Source organism: Micropterus salmoides, unplaced genomic scaffold (genome assembly GCF_014851395.1).
Source record: "Micropterus salmoides isolate LMB-PRFRI ecotype aquatic unplaced genomic scaffold, ASM1485139v1 Ms_hic_scaffold_14, whole genome shotgun sequence".
NCBI lineage: Eukaryota > Metazoa > Chordata > Actinopteri > Centrarchiformes > Centrarchidae > Micropterus > Micropterus salmoides.
In genome coordinates, this window is record NW_024040485.1 from 17,256,106 (window position 1) to 17,272,707 (window position 16,602).

At 40.0% G+C, this 16,602-nt stretch overlaps 1 protein-coding gene across 2 annotated transcripts in view; it reads left to right on the top strand.

Moving 5' to 3' along the window:
- Positions 1-1,265: 1,265 nt before the first annotated feature.
- Positions 1,266-16,602, top strand: part of eif2b3 (eukaryotic translation initiation factor 2B, subunit 3 gamma) — a 35,069-nt gene continuing 19,732 nt past the window's right edge. The window contains exons 1-5 of one of the 2 annotated variants that reach the window (XM_038718068.1): positions 1,266-1,566; positions 2,524-2,689; positions 7,274-7,431; positions 14,799-14,958; positions 15,232-15,343. In XM_038718068.1, coding sequence (XP_038573996.1) covers positions 2,542-2,689; positions 7,274-7,431; positions 14,799-14,958; positions 15,232-15,343 — 578 coding nt within the window. In that variant the 5' untranslated portion in view covers positions 1,266-1,566; positions 2,524-2,541. Of the gene's footprint in view, positions 1,567-2,523; positions 2,690-7,273; positions 7,432-14,798; positions 14,959-15,231; positions 15,344-16,602 lie in introns of those variants that run through there. The other variant, XM_038718069.1, reaches the window with a different exon arrangement.

Sequence of the window (16,602 nt, forward strand, 5' to 3'; positions counted from 1 at the left end):
AGGACCCCTTTTAGCTTGAGCATACTTGAAAGTATAATCTGTACATTATAATTTTATGTGAGTTTATTCATAAATAACAATATTTGTCAGAAAATCAATTCAATCTGGATTTTGTTTTACTTGGTTATAAAGTTATTTTTGTTGAGTTTTTTTGTTAAAGTTTTTGTCCAAAATTCCATCAGCCGTCCTAAAGAAATTCTAAAAGAACTCAAGCAGAGCATGTATTTACTCAACTCTTACAGGGTAATAGCATCAGCTTTTCACACAACAGTGACCAAAATGTGAAGGAAATGTGAGCATAAGTATGTTATATAAGAAATACCCCTACTCTATCTTTGTCTGTCTGTACTGTAAGTATGTCTTTCTCCATGTCAGTTTCTTTCCCCTTCTTTCTTTATCTCTACTCTTCAATCACTGCTCTCCCAGCTGTTTGCCTCCTCTTCCTTCTCACCTCTGCTCCTTTCTCCTCATTACTGAAGGACCACTTTTCCAGGAACCCGTCGCTCTAACTTTCTCTCACTTCCTCGCTCTTCCTCCTCCTTCCCTTATTATTTTATTTCATTATTCTGGTATTGAGGCAACAACAGACTGAGAAACCTGTTTACTGCAGAACCCCCCCCCCCCCCCCCCCCCCCCCCCTCTCTCTCTCTCTCGCGCGCGCGCTCTCTTCTGGATTCAAGAAAGCAGCAACGAGCAGTCAAGCTCATCTCCTGGCCAGTGCAAACAAAACCAAAGCCACATTCCCCAAGCTCAATTTGCTGTTACATCTCGGCTCCGTGAATTGGGAGTTTTCAAGCCTGAATACTGAAGGAGTAGCTGGGTGGCTTCTGGCTGCTAATCAGCCCTTTGTGTGTGCGTGAACCCTCGGAATTACTTCTTCAATAGTCAAAGGGGGGGGGGGGATTTGGAAATTTAAGCATGAGACTGTAGTTTAATGTTTGTTTTTTTTAATTTTAGTTTGTTTTTTCATTATCTATTTTTGTTATTGTTGCTCTGATAGAACAAACTGATACTAGAGAGATCTACATATTAACAAAGTCGTTATAGGCTCTTATACTCTTATAATGTCTCTGATATTAAAAACACTTGTAAGTTATTTTGTTGTAATGTTCTGTTTCTGTGTTCTGAGTGTGCTGTAGTCAAAGACACATTTCCCACTACTGTGAAGCCTTTTGTATTGTAATATGCAAATAACCAACATATTCTCTCCTCCTCTCCTTTTCTGTCGGAACCACTTTAGAGAGGAAATAGGTTCCTACACGGATGTTTTTCACCGAAAGCACCAAAGTGTCGTCATACGATGCTAGCTGTTAGCTTATTTTACGTAAACTCTGTCAGAGAATTTAACGAGTAATTGAACTTCTGCAACCGTCGCGTATCTGAGGGGGTATTTGCTTTCAACGGACTCTTCCAGCTGCTTGTGGGCTGCCTTTGAAACAGTGATTTCGTGTGTTGCTCTGTGCTTATCGTTAGCCAAGTGCTAACAACAGTGACAGCAACCAACTTACATGCGTCTGCATTTGCTGTCATTGCATGTGGCAGCGGATCATACGGGATCACTAACAGGTACATTTAGTCTCGTTTTTCAATCATTGAGCGAATCATCATGACAACTTTATCTTGTTAATGCCAGCTTGTGGATTCAGTTTGCAGTGTGGCTAGACCATATGCCAGTGAATCCTTAACTTAAGTTGCATCAGATAAGAAGTGGTTGCTGTGTTGGTGACCTGTCTAATTTTGACAAAAGGAACGAAATTCGGATTGTCTTTGTATTTATGTACCATATATGCAACAATGACCGTACTTGCACAGTCTAATGCCTGTTCACTGCTGTACACTCTCAGACAGCAACGGTAACGTTAACGTGCAACATGCAGTACATTAGTGTCACTTTAGTGACAGTAAAGTTAACGTTATATGTGTGTGTGTGTGTGTGTGTGTGAGAGTGTGAATGTGTGTGTGAGAGTATGTATATGTGTGTGTGTGAGAGTATGTATATGTGTGTGTGTGAGAGTATGTATGTATATGTGTGTGTGTGTGTGTGTGTGTATGTATATGTGTGTGTGTGTATGTATATGTGTGTGTGTGTGGTACTATTCTTCTTGTCAATGTAGAGCGAACAATGTACTCACTGTCTGACCGATAGTCTAACTATAGTCAAAGCAAGTAAACAATTAGTTTAGGGCCAGTAAAATGCACAGATGTTTTAGCAATGCCCGCTTTGGTGTGCAGTAGTCATTTAGCTTCAGTGTTGAGCCACAAACAGTGTTCATTCATTCATTTCATTACCAACAGGTTTTTCAAGTGGCTACCTTTTGTAAGACATTCAACCTTAGAAGGCTGTTATTTAAAGTCTTAGGGAGCCACTTAGAGCATCAAGTAAACAAAAGTGTGCACATATTCACAAACTATATACAACACCTATCCACATACAAGCCTCTATATGTGTACATATATATTATTCTGAGTAAGTTTTCACTTTGTTAATATAACTCTAGCTATCTGTTTGTCCCTCCCTCTTAGCCTTCCCCAGCAGACATCATGGAGCTCCAGGCAGTGTTGATGGCGGCTGGTGGAGGTTCTCGTATGACTGATCTGACATACAACACCCCCAAACCAATGCTGCCTGTTGGCAACAAGCCCCTCATGTGGTACCCGCTGAACCTGTTGGAGAGGGTGGGCTTTGAAGGTGAGAGCTCGATTTGACATTAAAGTACATCTTCTACTACTACAATGACTACATCTAATACCTCTTACTGCTACACCTGCACCAATTCCTGCTATACTAGTGTATATTATGAAAAGTATTTTTTGTGTTTTCAGCATAAGTATGGTCTCTTAAAAAATTCACTACACTAAAAAATACTCCACATTAAAATGATGCTGATAATTAGTCCTCTTGTGTGGGTATGGATAGACTGTGCTTGATTGACATCTCTGCCACTGTCCTTTTAGTTTTGTTGCAACCTTTTGGGCGGGACATCTTTAGTGACCTGCCCACCTTCATCTTGAGCAGAGGTCTGCAATACGTGTGGGTGTGCAGAGCATTTAAATCAGTTAAAGCAAAAGAAAAAACACACTCTCTGACTCTTACTATTTGTCATCATTATGAAATGTATGCGGATTGTTTATTTCATCCTTCACATGATTAACAAGATAAAAGATAGCTGAAAACACTGTAACATTTCCTCGTTAGAGCTTCACATTAATCGGGTCTGATGGTAGAGGCCACATGTGAGCTGTTAGCCCTCCATCAATACTGTGTGTCTGTGGATGGGGTGGAAAGTGTTACAAAAGTGCCAGTGCACTGGCATTCTTGGTTGGTTTCCACATAAAATGTAAAGAAGCAAAAATACAGCCAGTACTTCCAGTGTAAGTTTATGTGGCCCACTTGGAAAACCTGGAACAAAAAGCATAAAAAGTTGTGTGGAAAGAGGACTTTTTAAGAGAAAAGATCACCTCTTGCTCAAACCCGAGGACTGTAGGCCTTACTGTTTTCATTTTAAACATAAGTACAGTATAGGCAAAATTACTGGTTTAAAAACCCAAGTAGTATATAAATAGAATAAATATACACTGCTCAAAAAAATAAAGGGAACACTTAAACAACACAATGTAACTCCAAGTCATTCACACTCCTGTGAAATCAAACTGTCCACTTAGGAAGCAACACTGATTGACAATCAATTTCACATGCTGTTGTGCAAATGGAATAGACAACAGGTGGAAATTATAGGTAATTAGCAAGACCCCCCCAATAAAGGAGTGATTCTGCAGGTGGTGACCACAGACCACTTCTCAGTTCCTATGCTTCCTGGCTGATGTTTTGGTCACTTTTGAATGCTGGCGGTGCTTTCACTCTAGTGGTAGCATGAGACGGAGTCTACAACCCACACAAGTGGCTCAGGTAGTGCAGCTCATCCAGGATGGCACATCAATGCGAGCTGTGGCAAGAAGGATTTGCTGTGTCTGTCAGCGTAGTGTCCAGAGCATGGAGGCGCTACCAGGAGACAGGCCAGTACATCAGGATACGTGGAGGAGGCCATAGGAGGGCAACAACCCAGCAGCAGGACCGCTACCTCCGCCTTTGTGCAAGGAGGAGCAGGAGGAGCACTGCCAGAGCCCTGCAAAATGACCTCCAGCAGGCCACAGATGTGCATGTGTCCGCACAAACGGTCAGAAACAGACTCCATGAGGGTGGTATGAGGGCCCGACGTCCACAGGTGGGGGTTGTGCTTACAGCCCAACACCGTGCAGGACGTTTGGCATTTGCCAGAGAACACCAAGATTGGCAAATTCGCCACTGGCGCCCTGTGCTCTTCACAGATGAAAGCAGGTTCACACTGAGCACATGTGACAGACGTGACAGAGTCTGGAGACGCCGTGGAGAACGTTCTGCTGCCTGCAACATCCTCCAGCATGACCGGTTTGGCGGTGGGTCAGTAATGGTGTGGGGTGGCATTTCTTTGGGGGGCCGCACAGCCCTCCATGTGCTCGCCAGAGGTAGCCTGACTGCCATTAGGTACCGAGATGAGATCCTCAGACCCCTTGTGAGACCATATGCTGGTGCGGTTGGCCCTGGGTTCCTCCTAATGCAAGACAATGCTAGACCTCATGTGGCTGGAGTGTGTCAGCAGTTCCTGCAAGAGGAAGGCATTGATGCTATGGACTGGCCCGCCCGTTCCCCAGACCTGAATCCAGTTGAGCGCATCTGGGACATCATGTCTCGCTCCATCCATGCTTTAGTCCAGGTCTGGGAGGAGATCCCTCAGGAGACCATCCGCCACCTCATCAGGAGCATGCCCAGGCGTTATAGGGAGGTCATACAGGCACGTGGAGGCCACACACCTCATTTTGACTTGTTTTAAGGACATTACATCAAAGTTGGATCGGCCTGTAGTGTGGTTTTCCATTTTGAGTGTGACTCCAAATCCAGACCTCCATGGGTTGATAAATTTGATTTCCATTGATAATTTTTGTGTGATTTTGTTGTCAGCACATTCAACTATGTAAAGAAAGGAGTATTTAATGAGGTTATTTCATTCATTCAGATCTAGGATGTGTTATTTTAGTGTTCCCTTCATTTGTTTGAGCAGTGTATAAATCATTGTGGCTATTGAAGTCAGAGACTAAGAAACTACAAATGGTAGTTCTACAGACAATAACTAATCGATTGTAATGGCTAAATTGCAGAATTTAATGTTGCAATTGGGTCACTTCCCATTGAGATTCGGAATCTATTGAACAAGGGAATCCTGGCAAAGACATCAACATAAAAAGTTTCACATAAAAGAAGCAGGTAACAGACTTAAAACAGAAAATTACATCAAACAATGAATTAGCAGTGTTTTGTGCATTCAGTGGTCAAGTAGTCCTGTATCCTGTTTTTCTAATCTTCTATGCTAATAAAATCATCTTGTTTAAGGTCTGTAGCTCACACCAAGATGAAGGTGCAATACTTTGAAAAGCACTTTTACCAAAGACAGTGTGGGTTCGAGGAATGACGTACATAATTTGTCCGTGTGACTGAAGGTTACAACTACTGATAGTTTTAGGAGTAAGAAGAGAACATACAGTAAATAAATAGGCAGTTTGTATAATATTGCCTTCACCACCACACTGTAGAGCAGCCTTTTCCCCAAGGCTGTGAGACTCTTAATTTCAAATTCATCCTCATTACTGCTAAATGCAATATAATTTATTTATGTTTACCATTTTATAGTTTTTGTATATATTGTCTGCTTTGTAGCAGAAAGGAACTACAAACTGCATTTCACTTTACAATCCTGTTGTAATATAATGATTAAATTTACCTTGTAGCTTATACCTCGTATAAAGTAAAATGTACCAGTTGTGTCTTCCAGTACTTACTATTACTATTTAATTCACTACTAGAGTTTATCATTAAACTTCTGTTAATACTGTAAAATGCTGTAATTATCTACACTCCTTATATATATATTTTAGATTTGTATCCATTCCATGTTAACTCCACCAGTACTCATTATTACTATAACTATCAATTTCTCTACTACTATTTATCACTACATTCTGTTAATACTGTATAATACTGTACATATCCACGCTCCTTTTATTTATATTTTTAGTTTTGTATATTAGTTAAATTATTTTTATTAAGTCCGTTCCCTATACCTTAATATGCAAAATGAGCACTTGTAAGAATCTCCCCTTGGAGATCAATAAAGGATTTCCGATCTCTGATTTTGCTGTTTGGTAGCTAGAAAACAGGCGAGTAAACTTGCCTCCAGCAACATGGGGTTGCTCCATTCACTGCACAAAATATATTCAGTCGTATTCCAGTCGTGCTCTCACAAGCTTGTCATCACATCATCAGCCATTGTCAGGTGTGCATTTCCTGTCTCTTGTGCTGCAGCAGCATGCAGTAGGTCCAGAAACTCAAGGCTTATAAAGGGATCTGTTGCAGCATGCTGTTCTTGCCAGTAAACAGGGCTGTTTGTTATAAAAGCCTGTAGGTCCTCACTAGCCTAAATAAAACTAACTTTCTATACATAATCATCCTGTGTGGCCAGAAGTTTATTGTGTTCAGCCAGCTAGCCAAAGCCCTGCAATTTGGTTTTACTAGGCTGACAGAGCTAGAGTGAACAAATGCCCGGTAGAAAACATTTTATGCAGACAAGGCTAATTAAGCAGACGGACTCTGCAATGTTCTAGATCCATAAACTGGTCTAGTAATGTTATTACAAACTTTATAAAAAGGGGAGCAGTGGTCTTAGCCTCATTTAAAGTTTATGTAGTATGATAGTCAAATAGACTTCTTGTGTGGACTTTTTCTTGTGAATCTTTGGCATTGTTCTTTGCAGAAAATGTTATTAGCTCCGTGTGAGCAAGAATACAAATTTAGGTTCACCTAATAGGTCCTGATGACCTCTCTCATTCATGAAAGGATCAGAGAGTAAGACTGTTATTTTTACGTTTTGTTTATCCAGTGAAAGTACAGGTCAAGAGGACTTTTTGAGAACTGTCGATACTATCATAAAAATGTGTCTTTGTATTAGGAACAACATGTAGTGTATATAAGGCTTTAGTGGGCTACATGGTTTGTTGTATTGCAACAATGTGCACATTTTTTGTGGATTTCATTGGGGAAATTATTTTTGAAGAAATGATGCATAGCTTATTTGCAGAAGAGGGATCATATTAACTTTAAAGAAACTACAAAGAAAAAAAACACCATTTTAGCAGCTATCTACTGTATATGATGTCTAATACTGATTGTGAACTGTGTTTGTAGAAGTGATCGTGATCACCACCAAAGAGGTCCAGAAGATGATGAGCACAGACCCTAAAATGAAGTTGGACATCAAGATGAAACTGGACGTGGTTTGTATCCAGGAAGATGGAGACATGGGCACCGCAGACGCTCTCAGACACATCCAGCAGAAGATCAAGGTGTGTGCATTTTTGTGTATGTGTTGTGAGAGTTTCCCCCCCCAGATGTTCTTGAAATTTTAATACTACATTGTACTTGTATTTTGTACCTACAGAAATGATTTAAGGGAAATTAAAATAGCAAGAAAGTGTCTAAAACTAGTTTAGGTTTTGTTGTGAATTTGCTTTCCATCGTAATGTAAGCTTTGTTACTTTCAACCAGTGTCACACAGATTAAAATGACCTAGTTCTCATTCACAATTTTGAATAGAATTTTGAAACAAAAAAATTGACATGTTCAGATTAATTTCTTCCTTTTTCTTTGTTTGACTTGGGTGGAGGAACTCTGTTGGCCCGTAGTCTTACCCTTTGTTAATGGTCTTGCCCTTTGTTCCTAATGTCACTCGCAGAGACTGGTCAGTTGCTTCAACTTTTTGGACGTTTGGACTTGTTTTTTCAGACCTGGTACTAGTTGCACTAGCCATACTGTCGTAGCGGTGCTACACCAACATCTGTGACCCAAAACATTTGCATGGGTGCGTCGTTAACTCGACGCTCAGGTATTAGTTAAGATTTATTAGATTAGATAAGTTGAGTTCACCGCTCGCCAAAAACATGAGCATGTTCAATGAAAGCGCTCTTTTAGCTTTGACTCATTACAACCTTAGACCCCATTTACGCTACTCCGTTTTTGTGTTTAAAAACTGAGTTTTAAAATGAATATGATCTTAGTCCACACCTGCGTTTTAGCTGCATATCAGAGTTGATCTCTGTCTATATTACAAAAGTGGGATGGTGATGGTGCAGGGGTAAGACGCATGCCTTTGGTGTGAGAGAACCGGGTTCAACTCCTCACTGTGACCCATGCACCAGTGTGTCCCTGAGCAAGACACTTAATCCCTAGTTGCTCCAGAGTGTGTGCCGGTGTAAACATGAAGAATATGGTCTATTTCGTACAGAAAGTTTGGCGAAAGAATAAAGTACTACAGATGAAGAACCACACCAGATTTTATTTTGCGGCGTCAGAAAACAGACTGGGAGTCGTAGCAAAGTAGGCTAAATACGTAGTGTATTCTATAAGTGTTATTTGCACAAAATATTACAAAATATTTTAATAAAAATACAAAAAAGTCTGTCAGTAGCATCGTGTTTCAGCTTTGCATGACTTATGAGACCCATCTTTTCTTAAGTCCTCCGTTTTCGCCTGTCACACTAAAACGCTACCCGGTGTTTTTAAACAGGGGCCAGCAGCGTTTTCAAACTTCTCCATTTTACGTCTTCGTTTTCGCCGTTTTAGTCTGGACAGATGCAAATGTAGCAAAGGGCCCGTTTTAAAACGAAAATGCAATAGTGTGGATGGGGCCTTAGTGTGAGCAAGATAACATGGTTCAGTTGTTTATAATGACAGCTTCAACAACTGAGTTTTGCTTTATTATGCGGTGGAAGGGGAGAGCCCAATAATGCACTATGCACTCACCGATACCAGTTCTGTAAGTCAGAGTTTCATGATGAGAGGGATTGTTTTCTTGTGTAATGCCAGTTCTTTAAAAAGAAATGGTAGACAGGTTGAGAGTAGAAAAATCATTGAGGAGGAGGTGTAGGTGGGCGTTGTGTGTATGGCCGGGTGACCACTGATCCGTGTCTTTCCCTCCCCCCAATGGTCAAGGTTGCAGAGGTGCCTCATTTCACCTTTTTAAAATACACACAAACATGCGCAGGCACACATGTCCATGACCCCCAACCGCAATTTCCAGACCCCCTCTGTATCCTGCCTGCTGATCCCTCCAACCACCCCCACCCCACCATCTGATTCTCTCTAAACAGATGAGGTCATGGTTAAGACTCAAACTCCCTGTGCTGCCAGTTTACCGGGTGCACCATTTATTCTCATCATGTAGTCATGCACATCTGTGCAACATTTGTGTTTGGATATGTGGGGTATATGTTGTCTCTGTATATGCCATGGTTCTGACTGACCTCCTGTGACCATGAAGGCATGTTTTTTGAGGTCTTGTATAGTTTAGAACTGTTGATGGATTTCTAAAGCAATTGCTCTTGTTTATTGTTTGATTGTCAATGATTGGGTGGGCTTAGAATTGTTGAGTTTATAGAGATTTGTACTTTATTTATAATTAATGCGTCCTGTTTTACACCTCTACAATTTCTAGGGGTGGGGGAAATATGTATTTACTTAAAAATCACAACTGTTATCTTCTATGATTCTGAATTAATTCACCAATACTATAAAAAATTTTGTATGTGAAATACACCAAGTTGAGGTAAGACAGAAATCACAAGTTAACACAACTGTGATGCTGTGGAGAAGGAAAAATTAATCCAACCTGCCAATGAAGTCAAGCTTTTGGATCCTTTTTCTATTTAATAATCTCCTGAGGAATTAGCTTGACTTGACTCAATATGCAAGCTTTTAGGGGTATTTTCAGATTCTTAACTTTGTGCAGCACAATATGCGCTGAAGCTTTACTTTACTGCAATATGAACCCTAACTGGCAGGTAAGCTAAATAATGTTGATCAAGGTCAAATCTCAATAGAACATTGACAAAGAAAGCAAAGAATAGCATGTGGGTGAACATGTTGTGCATTTTTCTGCAGTGACATTACCATTAGTCCTCGGATGAATATTTTGTCATATAAAACTTAAGCAGCTAAAACGAGTACCAAATGTTTTGAACCAGGAATCAAATTTGGCTCTAAGATTTCATTTCATTTTCATTTATTTTGGTTTGGTCATTTACAGATCATTCAATCAAGATCAATTTTAAATTCTATCGTGATTCCAAAAAAAATCCTAAATCCTAAAAATCCCAGGGATTCCCACTCACACAGTCTCACTTAAAAAACCTCTGATATGTGCTTCCAGATACAGTCTCTATTTAGAGCGTACCACATCAAACGTACATTTGAAGACATAAGTGTCCTCCGCTGCAGCTCATTACATTCTTCACAGCAAAATCAGTCGGCTTTGCTTTTGAAAACAGATTTATCAGATTTAAAATGCTGACTTTGTTGTGACAAGTGAGTTTAATGTTTTTTCCTCTGGCTTTTGAATTGGTCTGTACAGATTCTAAGTTTTTAATAGATGCATAGTATAACCACACACACATTCTAACAAGACCCGCTCCAACATGCTCCCATTGAGAATAGTTGAGTCCCTAATCCTTTGAGCAGCCAGCTAGATTAGAGGCATTGAGTTACACACACTCACACACTGGAGGGTGATGAGTGAAGAACCGTAACCATGGTCTGCCAAATCCCAGCACAGAAATCACTCAAACTGTCAAACTGATGTATGAGTACAGTATGGACACACACACTCACTCATCTCTTTACACAAACATCCTCCCATGAAGGGATTTGGTGTAACCTATCAAACAAAATACTTACAGGAATCATTGTACACTCCGGGTAAGGAGAGTAGGTCATTCCTCTTGATTATTGAATAGAGAGATTACAAGCCGCATATTTTATTTTGTTCACTCTTTAAACATTGAAGTTTCACAAAAGTGGAGGGATATGCCTGATTATTACTTAGGTCTTTCACAATAAGTCAAACTAGTGAAAGAAGAACTTTACATGCACTTTTTGCTTTGTATGCTTAAAGCCTCTTTGACATTTGTACTATTATTCAAGCTTAATCACCTGTCAGAATGATTGTATGCAAGCTAAAAAGGGAAAGGATTATGAAACAAGAGGTAGTCATAATTACAAAGAATCAGAATGTGGTGGATTGGTGGTAAAAGGACATGAAAAATGAAGAAACTTGAGAAGATTGTATGGACTTGTTGGAATGAATGGGTGCCATCTTGGAACATAGCATTCAGTTATCATAATTCATCCATGAGTACACCCTAGAGAGACACTTCTCTCATACACAGTACCAACAGAGAATTTAGAGTTTTCTGAATTGTTCTGACTCTTCAATTATAGGCTAAGCAGTTCATTTTGTTTAGAGTTTTGCACTGGACAGGGATTTTACAAGTGGCTAATATGAGCTCATAAATAGGGAGCAGTTTGCCACTGTTTTATATAAAGGGACAGGTCAGAGTTGATGTTGCTCATCTGTATAGACATGGAGGGCTGGAAAATAAAACACTAATGATAATTATCGTGACAATATAACAAATGTTTAATAAATGTTTGTTTTAATTAGTTTGAATGATGAATGAATTGGCAATGGTTTTTTCTAATTACATATTTATTGAGAAAAAGAGACTGAAAAAAGGTTTTACTTGATTGTTATCATAACTGTTTTGAATGTTTTACCTCAGGTTTGTTAAGTGATCCACTGTTTGGCAAGTGTTTATGTTCTGACCATAACGAATAGTTTAAAACCACAGTTCTTCTACTTTAACTTCATAAAAAAGCAACCTTGAAAGAAACTTGAAAGAAATAATGATTTGATATTTATCGTGATAATTATTGAAATTAATAAATAAAATGTGAAGAAAACAAATAAAAGTTGCATTAAGCTGCAGACGTGTACTAATAGTACTAGTCATTTGATTTCTTATAACATATTTCTTTATAGAGCTTTAATTTAAAAAGTTTTCAATTTTAGTTTAAGTGATGAAAAATATGTAGGTGACAGACAGTTCTTGCACACTTAAAAAATCCTTAGTGACAAATGAGAGACAACAACCACGCAGATATTATTATTTGAATAAAAATGCATCGGCCAAGCACAAAAACAAAAAGGCTACAATCACCATACATACAAAGTCTCCAAGTGTTGTTAAGGTGGGTTAGGATTGTGTAAGCAGTAGTTTTGGATTGATGTCAGCCACGACTGGGACAAGTGTGCATTAGTGTGCTTGTGTGCATCAGTGTGTGTGGTCCTGACCTGTCCAGAGATCCTGGCTCTTGAAAGGCCAAAGTGTCTCTGTCTCTCCAGCTGACTCCACTCTGTTGTCGCCTGGGAGTGTGTGTGTCTGTGTGTGGGGGATTGTGCAAGCCCATTTGTGTGAATTAGTGCGTGCGTGCGTGCGTGCGTGCGTGCGTGCGTGCGTGCGTGCGTGCGTGCGTGCGTGCGTGCGTGCGTGCATACATATGCGCTCTGTTTCTGAACATGTGTGCAAGCTTGCCTGTGTGACATGATGGAGGGAGAAGAGAGTTAAAAAGGTCTCTGGAGTCTCAGTGTCAGTAGATCTCCCGCAGACACCTCCAGTGTGGCAGCTTCCTGTCGCCAAGTCCAGACCAGGTTATGCTGTGACTTACCCCTAGGTCAACTACACGACCCTTGACCCCACTGATGCCACCCCTCTCCACACAGAACTCAATTCAACTCTTCAACATTCAACCACAGTGCTCAGTGCTTACAAAATCAAGTAAATTCTTTAATCCATTGTAGTTTCCCCAACACACAATCCTAATTTTTAAGCATTTCAAATCAACTGTATATTGCAAAAAACTGACGACAGTTAAAAATGGAAAAGGCAGACAAAAATGTAGTGTAGTGCTGCAGTTAAGGATTTCTTCATTTTCTGAAGTTTTGGCAGTATTTTGTTGATCATAGGCAGTTGTCGACTCCAGCATCCTTCTATCCACCTTTGCTTTTTTAAAATACCCTACCTCTTTATGCCTTTCTTTTTCTTTCTTCAGTTATGAAAGTTATGGCTGTTAAGTCTTTGTCTTTTTATTCCTTAGTATCCCCCTCCCCCCCCAAAAAACACTCTTTCTTTTACAGGCAGAGTAAAGACGTCTCTGTCATTAAGGGCAGCTGGTGCCAGTGGTGGGATTAGTTCTTATGCTGAAAGACTTCATCACTGGACAGACAGATGGATACTGCACACAGACTCACAAATACGAGGGCACCCACATGTAAACACTCATACACACTTGCAGACATGTAACATCCGTGGAGGCAAGTTAAAATGACTGATGTAGGGTTTGTTTTTCCCGTAGTGGTGGCAGAGTAAGTAACATGTCTAAGGAATTCAGAAGCTGTGTTTTGATATTCAGTTTAAAACCTACATTTGTTTACACATTATTATATAGCTGGAATGCTGAAAATAGTTGAAGTTTTAGTTTTTGATGGAAATAATCTCTAGGGGGTGAAATATTCTTTCTCTGTCTGTTTGTTTGAAACAAGAGGGTATTTTGTCATTTGAGTTTTGGAAATCAAGCACCATGATCCTTTTTTTGTTTGTGTCATCGTGTTAGAGCAGTGCTGCTTTTGGATCGGGTTATAGGAAGGTGCTCAAAGCCAGCAAGCCTAGCTTGTTGTTCTGGGTAAAAGAAGAAGATAGGAAGTTATTTATGTGATATTGTGTCAGACTCTGCCAGGAGAATGATAGAAAAATTATCCTGGCCTGGACACAAAAATATTTTGGATACTTGCAAGGTTTAGAGGTGGCCTTGATTTATTTTCCCACATATTTTTTCAGAGAGATGATCACTCGCACATGCTGAAAGGTAAACACAGATCAGATATGGCATCTGTCAAGCACTTAAATTGTCTTTAAAACAATAAATGGTAAATGGTAAATGAAAACTAGTGCAAAAGGGTTGAACTGGACTTTGAATACAGTATATAAACAATGTAAATAATTGCATTTTATAGGTCATACCACCCAGGTCTACCACGAATGTACTTAATAACAGCATACAGATGGATTCCTACATAGGATAGCTGCTAATGCTACTTTTACATTGTAACAGTGGCCTGAGTATTTGTTGCAGCAGAAATGCCATTTAGTGTTTAGTCTTATAATAACTCCTCTTCAAACCTTTTGTAATAAATTGACAAACATCATATGTGTAATTCAGGGCACAGTTCAAACATATACGGCTTATGTACAGGCAGTACTAAACTTAGAAAAGCTCGATGTTGACCATGAACAGTTATTCATTTATTCCCTCTCTCTGTCGCTCTCTCTCCATATGTCTGTCCCAAAATCTTGCTCAGTGAGCCAATTTCTGTTGTGAATTCTGTCAATAACACAATCCAAGCTCTCATGTCCCGAGGTGTTTATGTGGAGCATTGTCGCCATATATATTTGTGTATAGTCTACATGCATGCTGGTATGACTGTTATGAGTGAGCAAACCTCACTTTATAAACATAACTCGTCCTTTAAACTATATTTCATGCTTTTCTGTGTTTTTGTGGGCTTTTGCGGGTCACGTTGGAAATGTCTTTAAAATCACAACAGGTGGGAAGATTTTCTTCCAAAATAGAGTACAATCCAGAAACATATTTTAAAAGCCAGAAATGTCTTTACTTGGTGAAGCAAGTAGTCCAACACAGCAGACCCAGTATGCTCTGGTAGTTTAATAATATCTTACTATTAAACAGTGAAATGAATAGGCTGGTGTGGATATGAGTCTTACTTTACGCTCTCTTTTCTTTTACCAACCTCCCTCTTCAGACAGACATCCTGGTGGTGAGTTGTGACCTGATAACTGACGTGGCACTTCACGAGGTGGTTGATCTTTTCAGAGCCCACAACGCAACAATGGCCATGCTAATGAGCAAAGCCCATGAGTTCACGGAGACGGTCCCTGGCCAGAAGGGCAAGAAAAAGACGGGTAACAAAAAAAAAAAATCATCACAGGAGATGAGATTGATTTGTATAGACTACTGTGTATATATGACATGCATGACATAATTGTGACATGTGATTGGTCTTCATATATCATTTTTATTCATGCTTGTTATTGTGTTATGCCATTGCCTACTCCCCAACAAAAGGAAACCTCATGAATTTAAGAGAAAGTGTTATAGAAAATTGTTAAATGTGTGACTTGTTGCTGACCTCTATTAGTTTGTGTTAACATTAAATATTGTGCATTTTTTCCCAGCTGAGCAGAGAGACTTTGTGGGAGTGGATCACTCGGGAAAGAGGCTGCTGTTCATGGCCAATGAGGCAGACCTGGAGGACGGACTATCAGTTAGAAGGTCTATCATGAAGAAGTAAGTCATTTAAGAAGTCTGCGATTGGGATGGACGATGTCATGGGGGGCGCGGGCACATGCGCAGGGGTGCAGCAGTCATCATATGTGCATGTGTTCTCGCACAGACTTCACTCAGTAAAAAAAAAAGGTAGATTATTAACTTACGTTACAAGTCACAGTGGATATTTTACGGATGGACCAGGTAAAGCAACAGTGAACACACAGGGTGCAGATGTTGGTTTCCGTTGTTTGATAGGCTACATCATTAATAAGCCGAATTTTCGGCTCACCTGCTGCCATGATAACGGATCACGGGTGGAAATATACGGAAAAAAGAGTTCTCAGTCTTTTAGGCAACTTTATAAAACATACTGCTGATGGAGAAAATGGAGCAGACTGGGGGAGAGAGGCGGGGCAAGACAGGGTGTTTACCTGGGGTGTGTGTGTGTGTGTGTGTGTGTCAGAATGTGGGGAGGCAGGTGCAAAGCATACTTAAAAACAATAAGAATGTTCGTGGTCATTAAAACCTGCTTTCAAAGGGTGGTATAATGTGAAAATTTGAGATTTTCTTTTGCTGGGGGGGCGGGGGGTTTACAATCACGATGTCTGCTCAGCGTTGTGATGTCTGTCAGCCATGACCGATGGACGATGGCATCGGCAACACCAGCATCTGTTTTCAGAGACAGTGCTTCTTTTACTCTTGATAATCAGCAGACCTTGCTGTGAAGAGTTAACATAGAGACTGTGGTTTTTTTCAGTTGAAAGTAGTTCCAGTGAAAACACAACTAGGTCTGTTTACCTGTAGTGCAACTTCATGATGTACTCATGGCTAAATGTTGCTGGGAAGAAAGTATTTGAGGACAACATGCAGAAAAATTCTAATGCATGTTGACTGACTTAAAAATAAAAAAAATCTAATCAGACAGTATCTTCTAACATGATTCTCCTTTGTGACATGCCGAAACTGGCAAGTTATTAAACCTGGGCACTATGTTTCCAGAAGAATATTTATGTCTCAAGGTCAGTGGAGATCAGTGTTTGGGATTCCACTGATGGTAAATATGTTCTGTACATCTGTAGTTTCTGGTTAGGCTGCAGATGTGTTGGTTTGTAATCAGTCGGTGTGTTTTAGGTTAAAAGTTCTGTGGCGGGTGTGGGGGATTTTTCTTACAGGAAGAGTACTCTAGGTAGGTTTTTGTTTCTCAGTTCTAAAATGCACATATGTGTAAGAGCGGGTGTTTTGGGAGCTCGTAAATACTTCATGGAGCCAAAGCCACT